Source organism: Chionomys nivalis, chromosome 22 (assembly GCF_950005125.1).
Source record: "Chionomys nivalis chromosome 22, mChiNiv1.1, whole genome shotgun sequence".
NCBI classification, from domain to species: domain Eukaryota; kingdom Metazoa; phylum Chordata; class Mammalia; order Rodentia; family Cricetidae; genus Chionomys; species Chionomys nivalis.
Window position 1 is genome coordinate 19,337,537 of NC_080107.1, and position 20,029 is coordinate 19,357,565.

At 36.5% G+C, this 20,029-nt stretch overlaps 1 protein-coding gene across 7 annotated transcripts in view; it reads right to left on the bottom strand.

Annotated features, from left to right (window-relative positions):
• The window catches only part of Slc4a10 (solute carrier family 4 member 10), a 220,683-nt gene extending 211,017 nt beyond the window's left edge, over window positions 1-9,666 (bottom strand). For 4 of the 7 annotated variants that reach the window (XM_057755058.1, XM_057755053.1, XM_057755052.1 and 1 more), the window contains exon 1: window positions 9,432-9,642. In XM_057755058.1, coding sequence (XP_057611041.1) covers window positions 9,432-9,479 — 48 coding nt within the window. In that variant the 5' untranslated portion in view covers window positions 9,480-9,642. Of the gene's footprint in view, window positions 1-9,431 lie in introns of all 7 variants that reach the window. The other 3 variants (XM_057755057.1, XM_057755055.1, XM_057755059.1) reach the window with 2 other exon arrangements.
• Between the last annotated feature and the right edge of the window lie 10,363 nt (window positions 9,667-20,029).

Genomic DNA, 20,029 nt, shown 5'->3' on the forward strand with positions numbered 1-20,029 from the left:
TAATATCATTAGAATTCGTGTGACAGTACTGCCCATAGATTTCTGGTGCGGGGTGGCCATTACGTCCTCAACTAATAGCCGGAGTTTGGGATTACTTCTCCCTTTCATGCTGGGATTTTTTCTGGCCTCAACTCAAGATCCTCCTGCCTCTGCCTCCTGAGTGGTGGAATTAAAGGCATGTTCCACCACATTTGGCTTCAAAAACCTCATTTTCAATTCATTTATTTTTAAATAATTTTTCTTGTGTATAATATATATCACCTAAGTATGCAATTCATAGAAGATTGTTAGTAAATTTATAGAGCAATTATAACAGACTTTTTCTTCTGGGTCTCCACTCAGCTCCCATATCGTGACTTGGAAATAGCTTAGGCTCATTTATGGCTAACTCTTTTAACTTAATTTAACCTGTTTCTCTTTACCTACCTTTTGCCTCAGGGCTTTTTACCTTTCTTTCTGTATATCTTACTTTCCTGCTTCTTCATGTATCTGTCTGGCTAGGTATTGGCCATTCAGCTTTTTATTAAACCTATCAGGGGCCTTAGGCAAACAAGGTGAAACAAATGTAACACCTTACATAGTAAACAAAGGCAGCATAAACAAATGTAACACACCTTTACACAGTTAAAGTAATATTCTGCAGAATAAACAAATGTAACATCTTTGCCTAGTTAAATAGTCCTCAAGTGATGCAACTGACACCGTAATCTAATCTTGTTTTAAAACATTTTCCGGTCCAACTCAAAATTTCTTTCAAGGCAAACAAAATCCCAGCATAAAGGGGAGAAATAATTGCAAAGTCCAGCTCACAGATGAGGAACTAAAGGCAGCTCACACCAGAAATGTGTGAGCAGCACAAATTACAGAGGACTTGTGTAAAGTACTCTCTACCTTCTAGCTCTTAGAATCTTTAATTAGCTTTGAAGGGATGTAATTATTTTTTAATTAGATGAAATATTTTCCAACTCTAGCTAAGGACTCATTTATGTGAAACTGGGTAAGTTGCTTGTCTTTCAGAGCTTGAAGTCTCATCTGTGAAGACAGGAGGTATTAACAACATTTCAAGACTACCATGAGGATTGAGGTGTTTGTGCCTATCAGCCCAAAATAATATGTAATATTGCTTCATGAAGTTTGCCTAAGTACCATTTCAATGTGACATTCAGATAATGGCACTGTGTTAAATCGGGAACTATGTAATAATATAAAGCAAGACAAGAATGGAATCAAAGATTCAGATAATAGACTCAGCTCTCACTATTAACTATCAGAACCATCATGTCCTTAAATATATTTCCTTATGTCTTTCAATTTCAGGTTCATCATTTGTAAATCAAGAAACTAGCCTGCTGGGCATGTTGGCATGTGTCTCTAGTCCAAGCACTCAGGAGATAGGATCTCTGAGGCCACCCTGGTCTATATAGAGAGCTACAGGCCATCCAGGGCTATATAATGAGACCCTATCTCAAAAAATGAGGGACTAATCTAGATTCTAGATTCTAGTTTATTTCTACAGTACTCTTACCAAAAGACAAAAAAAATATATAAAAATCTACTAAGAAGTTGTATCAATGATTCCACAACAAAAAGCACCAACGTATCCCTGGCAAATTCAAATAAACTGTTAAGAAATAAATTATACAACATCTACAAGAAAACGAAATAGGGTCAGTTTTGTGAGGATAGCATTATCCTAATAGTAAAACTAAACAAATACATTTGCTTAAAAAAAAAAAAAAGGAAAGGAAAGGATAAGGTAGGGAAGAAGAGAGAAAAGAAAGGAAGACAGAAGGGGAGAGGGAAGGAAAGATGTTACAGCCGACATCTCTTATGAACTTTAAGGGGTCTTTAAAATAAATCCAACTCCTTTTCAAGCTAAAAATTCAAGGACAAAGATTAACTTTCTCAAGTTAACTAAGAGCAACTACAATATCTGACAGCCAATATCATGCTTAATGATGAGACACTCATAGCTTTCTAATTTAGATCAGGAACATGGCAAGGATGTCCCCTCTCACTCCTATTATTTCAACACTGCTGTAAATACAATAACATAAAAGTAAAAGAAAAAAGAGAAATATAGATTGGAAAGGAAGAAATAAAAATTTTCTTTATTTGGAAATAAAATAATTGTTTATGTAGAAAATCCTAAATAATCACCAAAAATTCCTTCTAAAGATAATATGTAAAGCAAAGTGCAAGATATAAGATATATACAAAAATTAATTACTGTCAGTGTCAGCATTAAACAGATACAACTGAAACTTAAAACATATTAACATCTATATTGATACCAAAAATACTTAGGTATAAATTTAATAAGATACATATATAAGATCCATTTAAGGAAGAGAAAAAAATCTGTGACAAAATAAATCAAATGACTGAATAAATTAAGAATGGAGAAACTCCATGTCCATTGAGAAGGAAAATTCATTATTTTCTAAACATCTGTGTTGGGTTTTTTTGTACACTGTGTGAAGATGTAAAGCTGTGATTGGTGTAATAAAAAGCTGAATGGCCAATAACTAGACAGGAGATATAGGCCGGACTTCCTGGCAGAGAGAGAGAAGCTGGGAGGAGGAATCAAGGCATAGGATTTCGCCATCACACTTGGAGCAAGTCGGATGTGCCATACTAAGAAGAGGTAACTGGCAACCAAGTTACGTGATAGAATGTAGAGTGATAGAAACAGGTTAATTAAGTTATGAGAGCTAATTAGAAAAAAAACAATGCTAAGACCAAGCTTTCATATTAATAATAAGTCTCCATGTTATTTGCAGGCTGGCGGCCATAAGATAGTCTGACAAGAGTGCTTGCTACACATATATTCTTCCAAATCTGATCTTCAGATTCAATATAATCAAAAGAAAATGAACAAATCATTTTGTAGGTATCAGTAAATTGATTCTCTGTTTTTGTAGAGAAAAAAAATAATCCTCAGAAGATTTCTTTTGAAAAAGAGTAACAAATCTAAAGAACTGAGAGTATCCAACATCAAGACTTACAATAAAGCTACAGAAATATATTAAGCACCTTGAGAGAGCAGAAAAAGAGGTACCAGAAAGAGACCCACAGACACCCGGGGTTTATTATGCCCGATCTTTAATGAAAGAGTAAGGAAATACAATGTAGATAAAAGATAATCTTTTTCAACAAAACTCTGAAACATCTAGATATCTATATACAGAAAAACATTAAATTTCAACATATACTTTACATACTTCAGAAAAAAATCAACTCAAGATGACTCAGAAAGTTAAAAAACACAAAACTATAAAACCACTAGGAAAGAAGGGAAAATCTAGATGACCCAGGAATTGGCAACAACTATTTAGATAATAATAGTAAAAACATGCACAAGATGTGAGCAAGGTCAAGCCAGACAAAATCCCAGCATAGAGGCAGAAAGGTGGGAGCAAAAATCCCATCACTAATGGAGGAGTGTCAATGCACATTCATCAACTATAACAAAATGTACCACTCTGGTGGGTAACATAGCTAACAGAAGTGGCTATATATGTGGATAAGAAAAGGGTATATGGAAAACATCTGCATCGTCTACTCAGTATTATTATGAACACAAACTGCTCTAAAAATATAAAACCTATTCAGAATTAATATTGTTGAAATTGCTTTATTATTAAAACCTACCTATAGATTCAATACAATTTCCATCAAAACTATGGATCTCTTCATAAATAAAGACAAAAAAATAAATCATGAGACCCATTCCAAAAGTCAAACAAACCCTGAGCATAAAGTGCAATGCTGGAGAGTCCCAGAATCTGAACTTGAATCATACTACAGAGACCATCATGACAAAAGTAACATGACACTGGCACAAAAGAAGACACGTAGTTTAATAGGACAGGGTAGAAGACACAAAAATAAACCCATAGTGCTACATCCATCTTATTATTTAAGAAGGTGCAAAAAATACATTAAATATATTGCAGGAAAAAAATAAACCCAGCTTATTAACAAATGGAGTTTGGCAAACTAGATATTTGCATTGAGAATGAAGTGAGAATGAGGTTAGATTAATGAACTTAGATCTGTATCTCTCTGTCTAAAGCCCCCCCCCCAAATTAATTCAAGATGGATCAAAGACCTTAGGGTAGAAAGACTTGAAAACTCAGAAGGACTGTAGAAAAATGTAGGGAAGATACTTCAGGATATTATAAACTTTAGCAAGGACTTTGTAAAAGGGAAACTAATACAGAACTTCAAGAACTGACAAGTAGGCCGGGCGGTGGTGGCGCACGCCTTTAATCCCAGCACTCGGGAGGCAGAGGCAGGCGGATCTCTGTGAGTTCGAGGCCAGCCTGGTCTACAAGAGCTAGTTCCAGGACAGGAACCAAAACCACAGAGAAACCCTGTCTCGAAAAAAAAAAAAAAAAAGAACTGACAAGTAGGATTACATGAAATTGACAAGCTGCTTCACAGAAACAGAAGCAGAAGGTAAAGAAACAGCCTACGGAATGAGGGCAATCATGACAAGACAAATATAAAGGTAAGATATACATAGAACCCAAAAAAGTACCCCAAAGCCCAATCACCCCATCAAGAAATAAATCATCAAATGAACACAACAGACAGTTTTTATTCAAGATACATGACAACATGTTGAACTTTCCTAGTCATGAGGAAAGTGCAAATCAAAACTCTACTGAGATTCTACCTCATTTCAGTCAGAACAGCCATCACAAAGGAAACTACAACAAACAGTGGTGAGGATGCACAGAGAAAGGAAGCACTGCACACTGCTGTCGGGAACATAGACTTGTACAGCCACATGGAAGTAAGTTTGGAGATGCATAAATAACTTAAAGATATAACTAGTGCTGGGCAGTGGTAGTGCACGCCTTTAATCCCAGCACTCAGGAGGCAGAAGCAGGTAGATCTCTGTGAGTTTGAGACCAGCCTGGTCTAGAAGAGCTAGTTCCAAAACAGGCTCCAAAGCTACACAGAGAAACCCTGTCCTGAAAAACCAAATATGTGTGTGTGTGTGTACTGTGTGTGTATTTATGTATTTCTATCACATTAACTGGCTATATCACTCATCATTGTCCACTCAAAGGAATCTAAGTTAGTGTACCACAGAGAAATTTACATATCCATGTTTACTGTGACATGACTCATAATACTTAATATGGAACAATCTAGTTGTTTATCAATAGACAAATAGATAAAATATATGATATATGTAAAATGGAATTTTTAGCTAATCATATGAATGAAATTGTGTCATTTTCAAAATAAGATAAAACATTGTGTGCATGTTCGTGTGAGTGTGTGTATGTGTGTGTGTGTGACATGAAAGTAGAGAAAGAAGGAAGAAGAGAGGATAAGGGAAGAATAAATGTGAGAAAAGTATATTATATTATATATATTTATATAAACATGAAGAATTCATAGTAAAATCCATCATTTAGCATGCTCATACAAAAAATATAAAGCCTATTAAAAATAATAAAATAAAAAACACACTATTTCATAAATGCTATATTATAAATGAATTTTTCCTTGTTTCTAGAGGAAAATAACATTCCCCAAGGAATATATGAGGCAATTTTTATGACAAAAGTATTAAATCCGGGTATGATGGGATACATTTGCAACCCTACTTCTTCCAGCGCTGAAACAGAGAATTTTCTCAAATTTGAGGCCAGTCTGGATTTCAGAGTAAAACAAACAAAAACACAAAAGACCAAGAAGTATTAAATCTTCAACTTACATCTCTTTTATCTAAAATATAGCACAGGACTGGAATGTGGCTCAATAGTAACGTGATTGCCTTGGCATGTGACATCCTAGGTTCAAGTCTCTGCACATAACTACATAAGAAATCTTGGCTAACATTTACTGCATAGACAGACAGAGGCATCACCAAAAACCAAATGGCCTTATACTTACAAGACATGAGAAAAATGGAGTTTAGGTTTCTTTGGACACAAATGTTGGAAGTGTCACATTTCTTCATTAGCACTCAGGTCATTGTAATCTACTTCTGTCAGTGTAGGTACAGTTTTGATTTCTGAAGTTACCATCATCAAAGGTTAAACTAAAATGATATCATAAATATATAACCAAGTCTTATGATTATATTTAGATTTATGGCCCATATTTTTCCTTTACATTTTAAACTATCCCACTTCCTTAATCTGATCTCAAAACTGTTACCATACATTTAATACATGTATATTTTAGATTTTCCCACCCATCCTCACAACCTTAGCACCCTATGTGTATATTTATTTGTATAGTTCAACTTTCTAGAGTAGCTTTTCAAGTAAAAATTAGTATTTATATCTTATACTACATCTTCCTGTGTTGTAATGTGTAATACAATAATTTTGTTTAAATTAAAATTATATGGTCCCCCAAATAGAGGAGGACCAGTCTTGGGTCAAGGGTATACAAGTAGCTGCACTCACCTGCTAGAACCTCCTATCAAGTTCTCAAATTAAAATTTTAATTTAAATTATGATTCAAATTAGATAAAAATATTATGTAGCTAATCCATGTTCTATTTTTCTAACTTTTTCCATTCCCTAATATAATTTTATAGAAGATTTTTCTCATAACTTCCACAAATAAAACAATAAAGTTGGACATTTGGAAAATGTAAATAAACACAAAAAAGATGCTAAATTCCACCATCCATTCCAATATGATCCAACTACATTTAAAATGTGGCCTTGGACCACTGGGGCAAATCAGTTGGTAAAGGTGCCTGCTGCCAACGTGAAGGACCTGAGTTCATTCACTCTCAAGGGCCCATGATGAGAGGAGAGAACTGACACTAACATTGTCCGTGTCATGGCAGGCAGTGATCCCCTACACACAGAGAAATAAATGAGTGAGCATAAGTAGATTGAACTAATATGGGAAGGTATATATCATCGCCTTCCCATTTTTCAGCTGTGGAATGTAAGACCTAAGTGTTACAAGGTTAGAGAAAAAAAAAATAGCGGTGTCAGGCCCTGGCACAGAATGTTCCTAAATAATTTTGTCAGATTGCCTCTCATATAATTGTTTGCAAAGTTACCTGATAAATTTTCTAAAATAAACTCCAAAACTATTGCTTTCTCTTTATGTATTTATATATAAAGAGTCCAGAAACTGATTGTACTAAACTTGATTAAAAGTCTAAGTCAAAAATATTGGGTGATTTTTTAAAGGAAATTTAGATCTATATTCTGGTCTTAGCATTCTTACTATGTAAAATTGTCAACATTTTATTTAGACTCCATGTGCCTCAATTTATTATCTTTAAAATAAAGATGATGAAAACTGCTTCAGATAATACATATGACATTTTAAAATAATTTAAGTTGAGAACTATACAAATGTAAAATCTGGTCAAAAATTCACCATTCTTCCTAAAATCTTAGGCTTATATATTTATAACATATTGTTTACATTATTCTGCATTACATTAGTGTAAAACTATTGTATACCAGCCATCAGTACCTATGAAATGCAAACTTTTAAATGTGGCCGTTAACTTTCTCTGCCAAATATTGTAGAGCCTCTTTACTAGCCAAACTTTTATGTCCCTTGTTCATTTAAGCCACAGACCAGTTGCCTATATAGCCTAGCAAAGTCATCCATTTCTAAATTCCTCCAGATAATCCTCATTTGATCTTAAATCCTTTAACTGCCCCCACCAAGTGACAATCCATAAGCCACGCCAAACTGGTCTCAGCCTGCTTTTCTAGGACAAGTCCCAGCCCCCACCAACCCCCCTGACACAAAAGGGATTTTTCCCTCTAGTTTAATCTTTCCTAAATCTCTATCCTGTAATTTCTGTGGGTAGTTCCTCCCTGTCGTTCATAGACCAGTGAATCCTGGTATCATCAACACTGTTTATTCTCAGTACCACAAAACCATCATTTTTGTATCTATTCAAATTAAAGGTGTATACAAATCTTTTACTCAATTTTTTTCAAACAGACGCACACACACACACACACACACACACACACACACACACACACACTGGCTCTAGTTTTATGCAGGCAAGCTAACTGACATACTTTTTCGCCCCTCTCTGACACTGTCCTTGCTCTTAATTTAGGTTCTGTTCTTCCCACCTCTCTGCTCCCTCCCTATCCAAACCTGGCGTCCTGGGGAGCACTGGGCATGCTCAGTAGCCACAGCTGCTGCAGGAAGCAAACCCGTATCTTTTTTTTCAGCATTAGAGTCCGACTGGAGCCAAAGGCCCTAAATCAGTGGCCCAGAAATTGCTCTATCCTCCTACGACATCGTTTAGCTCTGCGTTCAAAGGATGGGTATGGATTTGGAAATAGACAGTTTGTGGCGGTTCTAGTCTGCAAGGTGGGTCACAACCGAACAGCTAAAAAACAACTGCTTATGTGGTTTGGTGCTGCGGAGATTTCTGCTGTTCTGAACCGTCATCACGTTGATAGAAGGCTAGGAACTAACGTTTGGCATCTCTGCTTCATCAAGTAAATGCTGACCCGCACCCTCCTCCACACTACCCTTGCCTTAAATCCAAAGTCTGTGTGCCAGACAGTGGGATTGTGTAGAAGACAGGCAAATCAATCACTCCAAAAATTAAATCTAAGCAGGCGGCTAAAGGACCAGAGATAAACAGATGGGCTAATTCCAAATGACAGCTTAGCAACCTTTCTGACACTTAAATGTTAATATTATGCCTGTCTCTCCCCCCCCCCAACAAAACGTATACCTTCCACGTTCATGAACTGTGATACATTTCCCCTTGAGAAAGATACTAACCCCCCTTTCTCTCTCTCTCTCTCTCTCTCTCTCTCTCTCTCTCTCTCTCTCTCACACACACACACACACACACACACACAGAGAGACAGAGACAGAGAGAGAGACACAGAGAGAGAGAGAGACACACAGAGAGAGAGAGAGAGAGAGAGACAGAGAGAGAGACACACACACACACACAGAGAGATGCTCCTTTCCCCCTGCTTTCTGCGGAGACTTAGTCTCTAGAGCTGCAATAGCAGCATCTGCCCTCACCTCACTGTCTGAGGATGAACGGAGAAGAAATGTACCAGAGGATAAAGAGGGGCTTCTTTGCAGGGGCTTGAGCCAGCACCGCAAAGCCTGAGAAACAGAAAGATCAGCAATAACAGACAGGGAGAAAGATACTGGCCCTGCTGCTAAAACCTAACCATTTCTGCAAACTGCAACAAATATGAGACATTTCATCACCATGCTGCATCCATATTGAGAAGGTGTAGGGGGGAGCATGTGCTCTGTGCTTTAAGCATTTCAGTCTCCGGAGATGGGAGGAGACCCTGTCCATATGTTGTGGGAGCTATCTACCACCCCAAAAGTACACTCTCCCCGCACCTAGCCGCGCGCCACTTGCCTGACAGGTTCTGCGGCAAAGCGGTTAAGCTATCTGACAGCAGGTTGTCTCTTACCGTAGGCAGCAGCGGCTCCATTTGGGCTCCCTGGTCTTTAATATCCATGTTCTGTAACACCTCTGGTAAAAGCACCTTGCTCTGCGGTGTCTTCGGTGTCTTACACTCAGTCCGGCACTGGCTCAGCTTAGTATTCGGATCAGGTAGCTCTGAAGCAGGAGGCAACTGCACACTCCAGCTCACGACAGTCACATGGCTCCTACTCACTCGGGCTGCTGGCCAGGTTTTGCACGGACTGCCTTGGATCCTTGGGCCGGTAAGAACGATTCCCAAAGCCCTGAATCACTACCCACACCTGGATACTTGTATAAAGTACAGCCGACAACGCTACAGGTGCATAGGGTATTATGAATTTTGCCTGAGAGGCTAACTTGTCTTACACAAATGAGTTCATGCTGGCCTCTAACCAGCTCAGTCTGATTCTGACACCTTGAAGCAATCACTTTCTGAATGCTTTCCAGAATCCCATAGGAAATAACAGTTCAAAGATGGTGATGCCAACGCAATAGAAGTTCACTGACCTCTCATCATTAAATGATGTTTGATGTGATATGACCTCATAACTACGTCAGTGAGCTTCATCTATTCACTAATTTAAAATTTTAAGTTATCATTAAATTAGTAAGACAAATTTTTCAATGTTTAAATTGTGTGAAACGTTGGTAAACCATACACTATTTAAAATATGATAAAATGTTCCTAAAATTTGTCTCTCAAAAAAGAGAGGGACAGAAAATATTTTGATATTAAAACACAATGAAAAGATAGCAGATCTGATGAGCAACCTACACATATATGTCTTTGCCTTAATTAGTTAATGGAGTCAAAGACTAGCATTAGAGGGAAGGAGTTGGTGATGGTCACTGAGTGGCTTCATACATGCTCCCCGAAATTAATTGTGGGATCTATTTTTCTGAATGTGGAGTCAAAGCTGGAGCTTTGGGGTGTGCTAGGCAAATCCTCTACTACTGGGCTACATCCCCATCTCTTAGGATTTTGAGAGTCTCAGTAAGTAGAAAAGGCTATCCTTGAGTTAATTGGCTTCCTGTCTCTGTCTCCTAAGTGCTGGGATCACCGATGTGAGCCAGCACTGTTTCTGGTTGTATCTATTTTAAGTGATGAAATCCATATATCACTGGACTTCGGATTAAGAAAATGAAGGTAAAAAATAAATAAAAATAAAGATCATTCAGGAGTTAAAGAGGATGACTGAAAGTTATGACTATAGTTCATTGTCAACTTAAAAAGTCACCTGCTTTTATAAGATTAAATTGTAGGAATTTATATAAAATAATATTAATAATACACTAAAGTTGCTGGGCGGTGGTGGCACACGCCTTTAATCCCAGCACTTGGGAGGCAGAGGCAGGCGGATCTCTGTAAGTTCGAGACCAGTCTGGTCTACAAGAGCTAGTTCCAGGACAGGCTCCAAAACCACAGAGAAACCCTGTCTCGAAAAACCAAAAAAAAAAAAAAAAAAAAAAATACACTAACGTTTACATGTTGCTGATCACAAGTGGAAGTATATATCACTTTTACTGCCTTCATCTTCAATACAATTCTTACAATAACCTTTTACTGCTTTATTGGAAAATATTAGTGCTTAGACTGTAATGACATGAGCAACTGCTTTGTTCAGAGAACATTTAGATTATACAATGGAATTAAATCACAAGATACTTGTCTAAAAATTCACTAATATGGGCTCAACTTGACTTCATACAACAAATGGGTAGGTAAATGTTCCTAACCACACAAATAGCCAGAGCCAGCCATTAGAAGTAATTTATTTAAATAAAATAATAAAAATTTCTTTAAAACATTTATTTTTATTCAAGTAAGCAGTCCTAAGTCACCCAAATTATACATTTTCTAAATTAATTTAAATATTACTAAGAAAAGTCTGATTTAACTCCCAGTGTGAAAATAAAAGCAAAATTATATTTAAATTCTTATTAGTCAGCATTCTTCTGTAATATGTACTAATAAACTATGGGCATGCTTGGCTGCAACAACCATTGCGTGGGTGCTTACTCTACTAAAAGTACCAGGGTAACAGGAGTCATCAGACCTGCTACTAAGGCTCAAGCTCAATAAGATGGCTCAGCAAGAAAAGCCTCATGACCTGACTTACTTTCCAGAGCACACATCATTGAAAGAGAGAACAGATTCCTGCAACTGTACTCTGCCTTCCACAGATACACACAAACTATAAAATAATAATATTAATAACATTTTTTAAAAAAGAAATCCCATATTTCTATACATTGCTGATCAAAAACATCAAATGCTTGCCTGTCAAAATGAAAGAAGAGAAAGAATATTATCCTCATTTAATCTACTATCTCTACTTCATAAAATATCTTAAAGTTAACATCTAAAACCTGTGATAGTGGATCAATCAATACCCTAACCAACTCCGAGTGAAAGAGATAAATATATATAAAACTGATAATAAACTAGATATAAAACTGATAATAGTCAGGAAGAAAACACTCACCACTAGTTAGTGGAATTTTTTACTAAGAAGACAAAAAACAAATCTAGTTCAGTGTCATTGGTTTTTAAGCTCTGGTGGTAAAGAGAAATAGAAGAGAAGAGAAACTCCAAATTGGATTAGTAACTCTGAAATGCATAAGAACATCTTTTGTTTTGTTTGTTTGTTTTTATATCCCAACAAGTTTCCCCTCCCTCCTCTCCTCCCAGTCCCTACCCCTCCCCCCACACCCCATCCATTCCTCCTCTTCTCTTTATCTGCAAAAAATGGAGGATATCCCATGGATAGCCAGCTGTCAAGCTGTAGTGAGACTAGGCACCTCCTCTCCTATTGAGGCTGAACAAGGCTATCCAGTAGGTCCCAGAAGCAGGTAACAGAGTCAGAGACAGCCCCTGCACCCACTGTTAGGAGTCCCACAAGAAAAGTAAATTACAGAACTGTAACATATACACAGAGGGCTTCGGTCAGCCCCACCCCCGCAGGCTCCCTGGTTGCTGACTCAGGCCAGGCCCTGTGAGCCCCTATGAGCCAGGGTTAGCTGGTGCTGTGGGTTTTCTTGTGGTGTCCTTGACCCCACTGACTCCCACAATCCTTCCTTCCCCTTCCACCAGATACCTCAAGTTGTGCCTAATGTTTGGTTGTGGGTTTCTGCATCTGTTTCCATCAGTTGCTGGATGAAGCCTCTCTGATGACAGCTGGGCTAGGTACCAATCTGTGAGTATAGCATAGTATCATTAGGAATCAGTTCATTGACTTTTTTTCCAGTCGTGTTTGTTTCTATCTGGGCTATCCTGCCTCTGGGTCCTGGCTCTAGGGATGAGCACCCTCGCTTGCATGAGAGCATCTTACCTGTGCATCCTTAGTAGAGGTCAGGAGATGAATTGTCTGGGGGTTTCCTTTTGAAAATTGTTCCAAAGCGAATTCTGTATAATTCCCAGTCCAAAGCTTTTTCTCCACCATAAAGTTTTCTTGGGTCTAGATCAGTAGTTCTCAACTTGTTGGTAGCATATCAGATACTCTTCATATCAGATACATACATTACTGTTTATAATAGTAATTTATGTTTTTCTTTGGGTTCACCTTCTTATTTAGCTTCTCTAGAATCACGAATTATAGTCTCAATGTCCTTTATTTATGGCTAGAAACCAAATATGAGTGAGTACATCCCATGTTCCTCTTTTTGGGTCTGGCTTACCTCACTCAGGATAGTGTTTTCAATTTCCGTCCATTTGTATGCAAAATTCAAGAAGTCATTGTTTTTTACTGCTGAGTAGTACTCTAATATGTATATATTCCATACTTTCTTCATCCATTCTTCCATTGAAGGACATCTAGGTTGTTTCCAGGTTCTGGCTATTACGAACAATGCTGCTATGAACATAGTTGAGCATATACTTTTGTTGTATGTTTGGGCATCTCTTGGGTATATTCCCAATAGTGGTATTGCTGGGTCGAGAGGTAGGTTGAACCCGGCTTTCCTGAGAAACCGCCACACAAACATATAAGCATCCCCCTGAATATTAACCTTCATCAGGCGATGAAAGAAGACAGAGACAGAGACCAACGTTGGAGCACTGGACTGAAGTCTCACGATCCAAAGGAGGAGCAGAAGGAGAGTGAGCACGAGCAAGGAACTCAGGACTGCGAGGGGTGCACCCACACACTGAGGCAATGGGGATGTTCTATCGGGAACTCACCAAGGCCAGCTGGCCGGGGACTGAAAAGGCATGGGACAAAACCGGTCTCGCTGAACATAATGGACAATGAGGACTACTGAGAACTGAAGAACAATGGCAATGGGTTCTTGATCCTATTGCACGTAATGGCTTTGTGGGAGCCCAGGTAGTTTGGATGCTCACCTTAATAGACCTGGATGGAGGTGGGTGGTCCTTGGACCTCCCACAGGGCAGAGAAACCTGCTTGCTCTTTGGGCTGAGGAGGAAGGAAGACTTGATTGGGGGAGGGGGAGGGAATGGGAGGTGGTGGCGGGGAAGAGGCAGAAATCTTTAATAATTAAATAAATTAATTAATAGTAGTAATTTATGGTTGGGGTCACCACAACATGAGGAACTGCATTAAAGGGTCACAGCATTAGGAAGGTTAAGAACCACTGGGATAGATGATTAAAAATAGGTTCATCTTGACTAGAAATCTAATAAGAATCTATTGGAACAATTTAACAGCCAGAATTTGAAGATCATATTAAAAACTGTATGACTGAGTTCAACAAAGAAAGTAAATTAACGTTCTATGCACCCTACAAAACTGTGACAGCGGTCTTACTTTCAGTCCATCACTCCTACTGTCAGAGGTGCTGTGTTCACTCAGCTGTTTTCCTGTCACATCCAGCAATATTTAAGTGGAATTTTCCTCTCTGAAGAATGAATGAAAGAAGGGATTGGCCAGAGTTCAACTGCACAGAGAGGAATTACAGAAAGCACTTACCAAAAGAGTCACCCTCATCTCTAGCTTTCCGTGTCCTGACCAATCCATTTGTTGGTCAGGAAAGAGACATAGCCACCATGGTGTGCTTCCTTCCTTGATACACCCTGCATCTGAGACTCCTGCTGAGCTCAATTTCATCTCATCTCCCAAGTGTACAGTTCATCCTGAATGCAATGTACTCTCACCTTCTACCTCCTTTTACTCTTTTAAGATCTGGAAATAAGACATTCACATTAACACAGTGTTTATCTTGCATAAGAGACCATCTAATATTATTTGTATTTGAAAAAGCATTGAATTTTAGAAATTACTAACAATACTGATACTCTGAGAAGTAATAATAATAATAGATTTCTTTTAGTATTGCATTTTTAACTTGGATATCAATGTCCCTTGCTTTGGTTCTTCTTAATATAAAATATCTGAATATTAGGTTGGTAAGAGTTTTAAAATATTTTACATTAATATTTCAAAAATATTTTACATATGATAATGCATCACAGCCCTGCTTATATCATTCTTTAAGTTCTGGCCCAAAAAGTCTATATTTTGGGGGACAATACAGATGTCCTGAGCAATTTAAAACATATTATGCTGATATGTAAGAAGAATCCAAAGTACTTCATTGAATTTAACCAACTCAAGGGACACCATAAATGCTTTCTCAACAACTTAAAAAATGATTTCTGACCATTGTGGGAAAAGTGCCTACTCTAAAGCATGACTTCCAATGTAGGACATTGTTATCCACAATTAGGAAGTCATTACTTAAACTCATTTTACAGATGTTTTGGACCCTAACTTGACAGTAATTTAGTCAATAACCAGAAGAAGAATATACAAACTATGTAATGTATTCTGGAGGCAGGCTGAAGTTCAAGCTTAAAGAGACTATTTAACCCACACATCTCTTAGCTCATAGCTGTTTTTCCCAATTCTGAAACTTGAACAATTTTAATTTACTGATTTTAAAGTTTTGTCTCAACTTATGCTAAAAAAAAAAATTCATGCACAGTCTACTTCCTCAATTGAGGACTGGAAAACAGTATCTTGATCCAAACTAGGTCAAATCAGTAAGACCTTAAAACCTATTTTGTACTAGAAACTACATGGGAACAAGATATGAACTCTGCTCTCAAAATGTCACAAATCAGAGACAAAATAAAACATTATTTGACAACATAATTAAATAAAAATAATATGTGGGAAAACAAAGGAGAGGAAACAAAAATCAAAAGATAAAATGATTTTTAATGGCATTTTTCTCATTCTTGTTATAGAAATTTAAACTTCTAAAGGGATTTCTTTCATAGTAAAAGGTTAAATTTTCCCTTCTCTGTTATTAGAAAAAAGTTCAAGTTATTAATTATACAATTATCAGACTTTTGTCGAATTATTAGTGTCTTTGCAAAACAATTCTCAATATTTCATTTCTGTTCCTAACTTGAAAATAATCAACATCACACTTATTACAAAGTTGATCGCATGGTAAAATGATCTTTTACTGTTCCTTTCTACATCAAGTTAAAGAATTATACCAAAATAATCAATATTCAGAATTTGCTATGTGTAAATTTTACTATATTGTTCTCAAATTATGAACAACAAAAAATTGTGTCTATAGTAAATAATGTACAGTTATGATAAATACAGTTTATAATTTTCATTCTGTCAAAGATGACAATTGTTACATAAAGAAAAAGGGGAGAAAGAGTCAAAACCCAGCAATTTTTTCACTTCATCATAAGCAACCAAACCATAGTGAATAGTATTCTGATACATTTTATGTACAATGTTCAGATAAACTTTACATGATCCTACATAATCTAAAAGCCTGAATATTTATTCTTCTCTTACTGCAATTGTCAGAGAAATTCAAAATATGTTTTTCTAGTTATTTACTTATAAATGAGCTTAATTTCTCAGAAATAAGAAGGAAAGAAAATCCAGAAAGAAAAATCTCATATGAAACTGCAATTTGGACAAACCATTAAATAATTTCAATATATATAGTGGTACTTTCTTCTCTAAAGTGGTGACTTTTCAATATATTATGGCAACCACAGAATTAGCTGTCCAGAATTTAATAAAGTATCTTTAAGTAGGGATGCATTGCCTAACTAATGTGTTAGTAGGAAATGAAGATAAAACCTAAAGAATAATATTAACCAGGAAAATCTATACTGATATAGAAATTTAAAAAATAAGTCAATTATAATCTCACAAACCAGATTGTCACTCCTAACATTTGACATGTATTATCTACTTTTTTACTTTTCTGAAGGTGGTAGGGATAACACCTTTTGTTTACTTCTTCCATTTCATTTTTTAAAATGGTGTTAATTTATAAATATGAAACGGAAGCCCTCATTTAAAAGCCATCTAAATAAATGCTTAGATTAGATCTTTTATAACCATTAAGGTTTATCTATGCTATTTCACCCAGGCTGTGCCAAGACTGAGGTAATATTTCAAAGCCTCTAGCTAGGAATGAAGCAAACATTCTCTCTACTTCCAAATTCTATGCATTGGTTTGAAGTAGCTATCATTGTCTCTCCCTTTCTTTCTTCATCCTAAAACAAGGTTCAATTAATAGAGAAAAAGCACACATAAAAAGTGTACACTGACAATAAAGGTCTTACTCATTTCCAGTTCTTCCTCTCTTCCATTCCAGAGACACCTTTGGCATGAATGCCTTGGATCTTCAGCTTTCCTTACACTGCTACTGTTTGGAACCAGTATCCATCTACATAGTCTCCTGAAAATCCATTGGATTTGCTACTGCATCATCCACTTCTAAGAATCAAATACAATGAATAAATGAGACAATACAAGACATTTAAATAAATGATAACATGTTTATTAGAGAAAATACTATCTTGCTTCAATATAAATATAGCGCCATAATTTAACAAGCAAAATTTTGATTTTTATTTATCATAAAAAATGATAAATTTTTATGGTGAGAAAATTAAAATTGACTTAAACATTTTAATACTTCTCAGGAACATAATCATCTCATAAATAAAGATAAAGATCAGTGTATTCACTTAATCAGCATTTACTGAATAATTCCTATGTAGCCAATAGTGTGCAAGGCCCTGGAAAAGCTAGGCAAGTATCCTCTAAAGAGACTCCAGTATGGAAAGAAGACAACTACTAAGGCATATGTGATCGTGATGGGCATGTGAAAGAAGAAAAGGGTCCACCTGTTTCAGAACACAGTGAAAGCAGGGATGTCAAGGAGCACTAACACCCCAGGGAAGATAACATCTCAACTCAAGTTTAAGGCATAGAAAAGGACTTCCCATAACTGTGTGTTTATGGCAAACAGAACATTACTAATACATGGTATAGAAATGCAAAAGCATGGACAGCATTACTACAATAGTAGCACATGGAAAGGAAAACCAATGTAAAGGAAAACTACTGCTCAGTGTAAACCACAGAAACAAGGTAAGCTGAGGCTTATTTCTTGGTTTTTGCTTATTTGTTTTTCTTTTGCTTCTGTTTATTTATTTCAAAGTTAATTGTCTCTGAAGCAAGACTGAATAACTAATAAAACAAAGAACCAAATACTTAAAATCATTACAAATACTATTTCGTTGAATATTAAACTATAATCAGAAGGATGTTTCATCAGATATGACTGAGGAGGGGAGGAAGGTAATTCACAGGGAAAGAGAGAAAGATTTACCCAAGAAAGTTTGGAAAAGTCAGAGGGAAATATACTGTCTTATACATTTACTTAAAGTGATATATATATATATATATATATATACATAGATAGATAGATAGATAGATAGATAGATAGATAGATAGATAGATAGATAGATAGATAGATATAGATATATATAGTCACCCATGTGGTACACCATGGGTATGTGGTGTATGTATAGTTTAATGGAATGCCACCATACAAATTGTTAGTGCTCACCTTAAGAGCCATAGACTAACAAAAGCTAGAATGTCAGTCATGAGAAACCGTTGAAGTTGTTGGTTGTGGGAGTTCCAAGAGGCTCCCAAAATAATATAGGTCATTGCCATTGTCCTTGGCTGCCTCCTAGAACCTGAAGATAAAAGCCTATTTCTAAATACACCATACACTTCGAACACATGATTCCTCATGCCAACGTGGGCAGGAGGTATTTCACAGGGTCCCATCACTAGGTTCCAAGCTACAGTTAATGCTACTTTAATGCTACTGAGGAGTGAGAATGAGTTTTTTTCCAGGGACAAGCTCCCTAAGTTATCCACTGTCAAGTGGTTTTCTCTCAACACATGTACACTAAATGGGCTCAAGAGGTAGTGTGTGTGTGTGTGTGTGTGTGTGTGTGTGTGTGTAATTTTAAAAGATAAAGTCATAAATTTGAGAGGGAATGAAGAAACAGGAGAGGAGTGGAAGTGGGGAGAAAAGCAAGGAAACGATGTAAGTATCAATTCATGTAAGAAAATTGCAAACAATAAATAATTTAAAGTGAGATTGAAAATAGAATTAGTAAAACTTGATATTATTTTTATAGCCTTGAAACCCCATCTACAAAGAATGCTATTATTTAATATGCTCTCAAATTAAGTAATAATATTTCCATTTACTGCCTTAGTGCTTAAAAAGGTTCAACAGAAATAATTTCAAATAAGTATAAATTTTATGTCATTTAACAATTTTCATGAAAGCATCTACCTTATATAAAGGAATCACTGCAACTTATCCTAGTCAGCTTACATCTGAATTGCTATGGATGCTTTTATAATTTTTGATTTACTGTAGGTTTCGTATCCAAAAGTTCTTATCTAGCAAGTTGAGGTGAGAATAAGTGTTCTGTATTTTCTAATTGAGTTTATATTAACTGGCTTGTGTTTTACTTATTGGACATTGATTTCCATATGTTCTCCTATTCAAAATACAGCATGTATCTTTCTTATAAGAAAATTATCTGAGCCAGATATTGAAGTGCAGTCCTTTACTCCCAGTACACTGGAAGCAAAGGCAGACAGATCTCTGTGAGTTTGAAGCCAGCCCGATCTACACAGTGAGTGTCCTAGGACAGTTGGAGATAAGTAGGGAGACCCTGCCCTTGCCCCAAAAAAAGAAAGAAAAGAAAAAGAAAATTTTGGGCTTAAATATCAGTAATTATCAAATGACAACATTACATACATCCTAAATGAACAAATATGCTATGCATTGTTTAGCAATAAAAGATCGACCATGATTTTAGTCTTCAGGATGTTTTATATAATGATTTAATTTGCCCTTCATATCAACCCTAAGAAATATGTTTTATATCAAATTTATATATTTGAAAACTGATTTGCACCTAAGAAAAACAACTTGCTGAGCTTCATACAACTTTAAGAAGCAGAATAAGAATTCCAACCCAGGTTATCTGCCTTAAAGAGCAAACATTTTACATGATGCTACAACTGGTCTCTAATTAGTTTAGTGTTGAGGGGAGCTGCGGGCTGTGTTCCTGCCGCCCCAGCTCCTGGTCGCCTGGCTAGCTTATGCCCCGAAATAACAACACACAAACTATATTCTTTTAAACATTGCTTGGCCCATTATATCTAGCCTCTTCTTGGCTAATTCTCACGTATTAATTTAGCCCATTTCTAATAATCTGTATAGCACCCCAAGGTGCGCTTACCAGGAAGATTC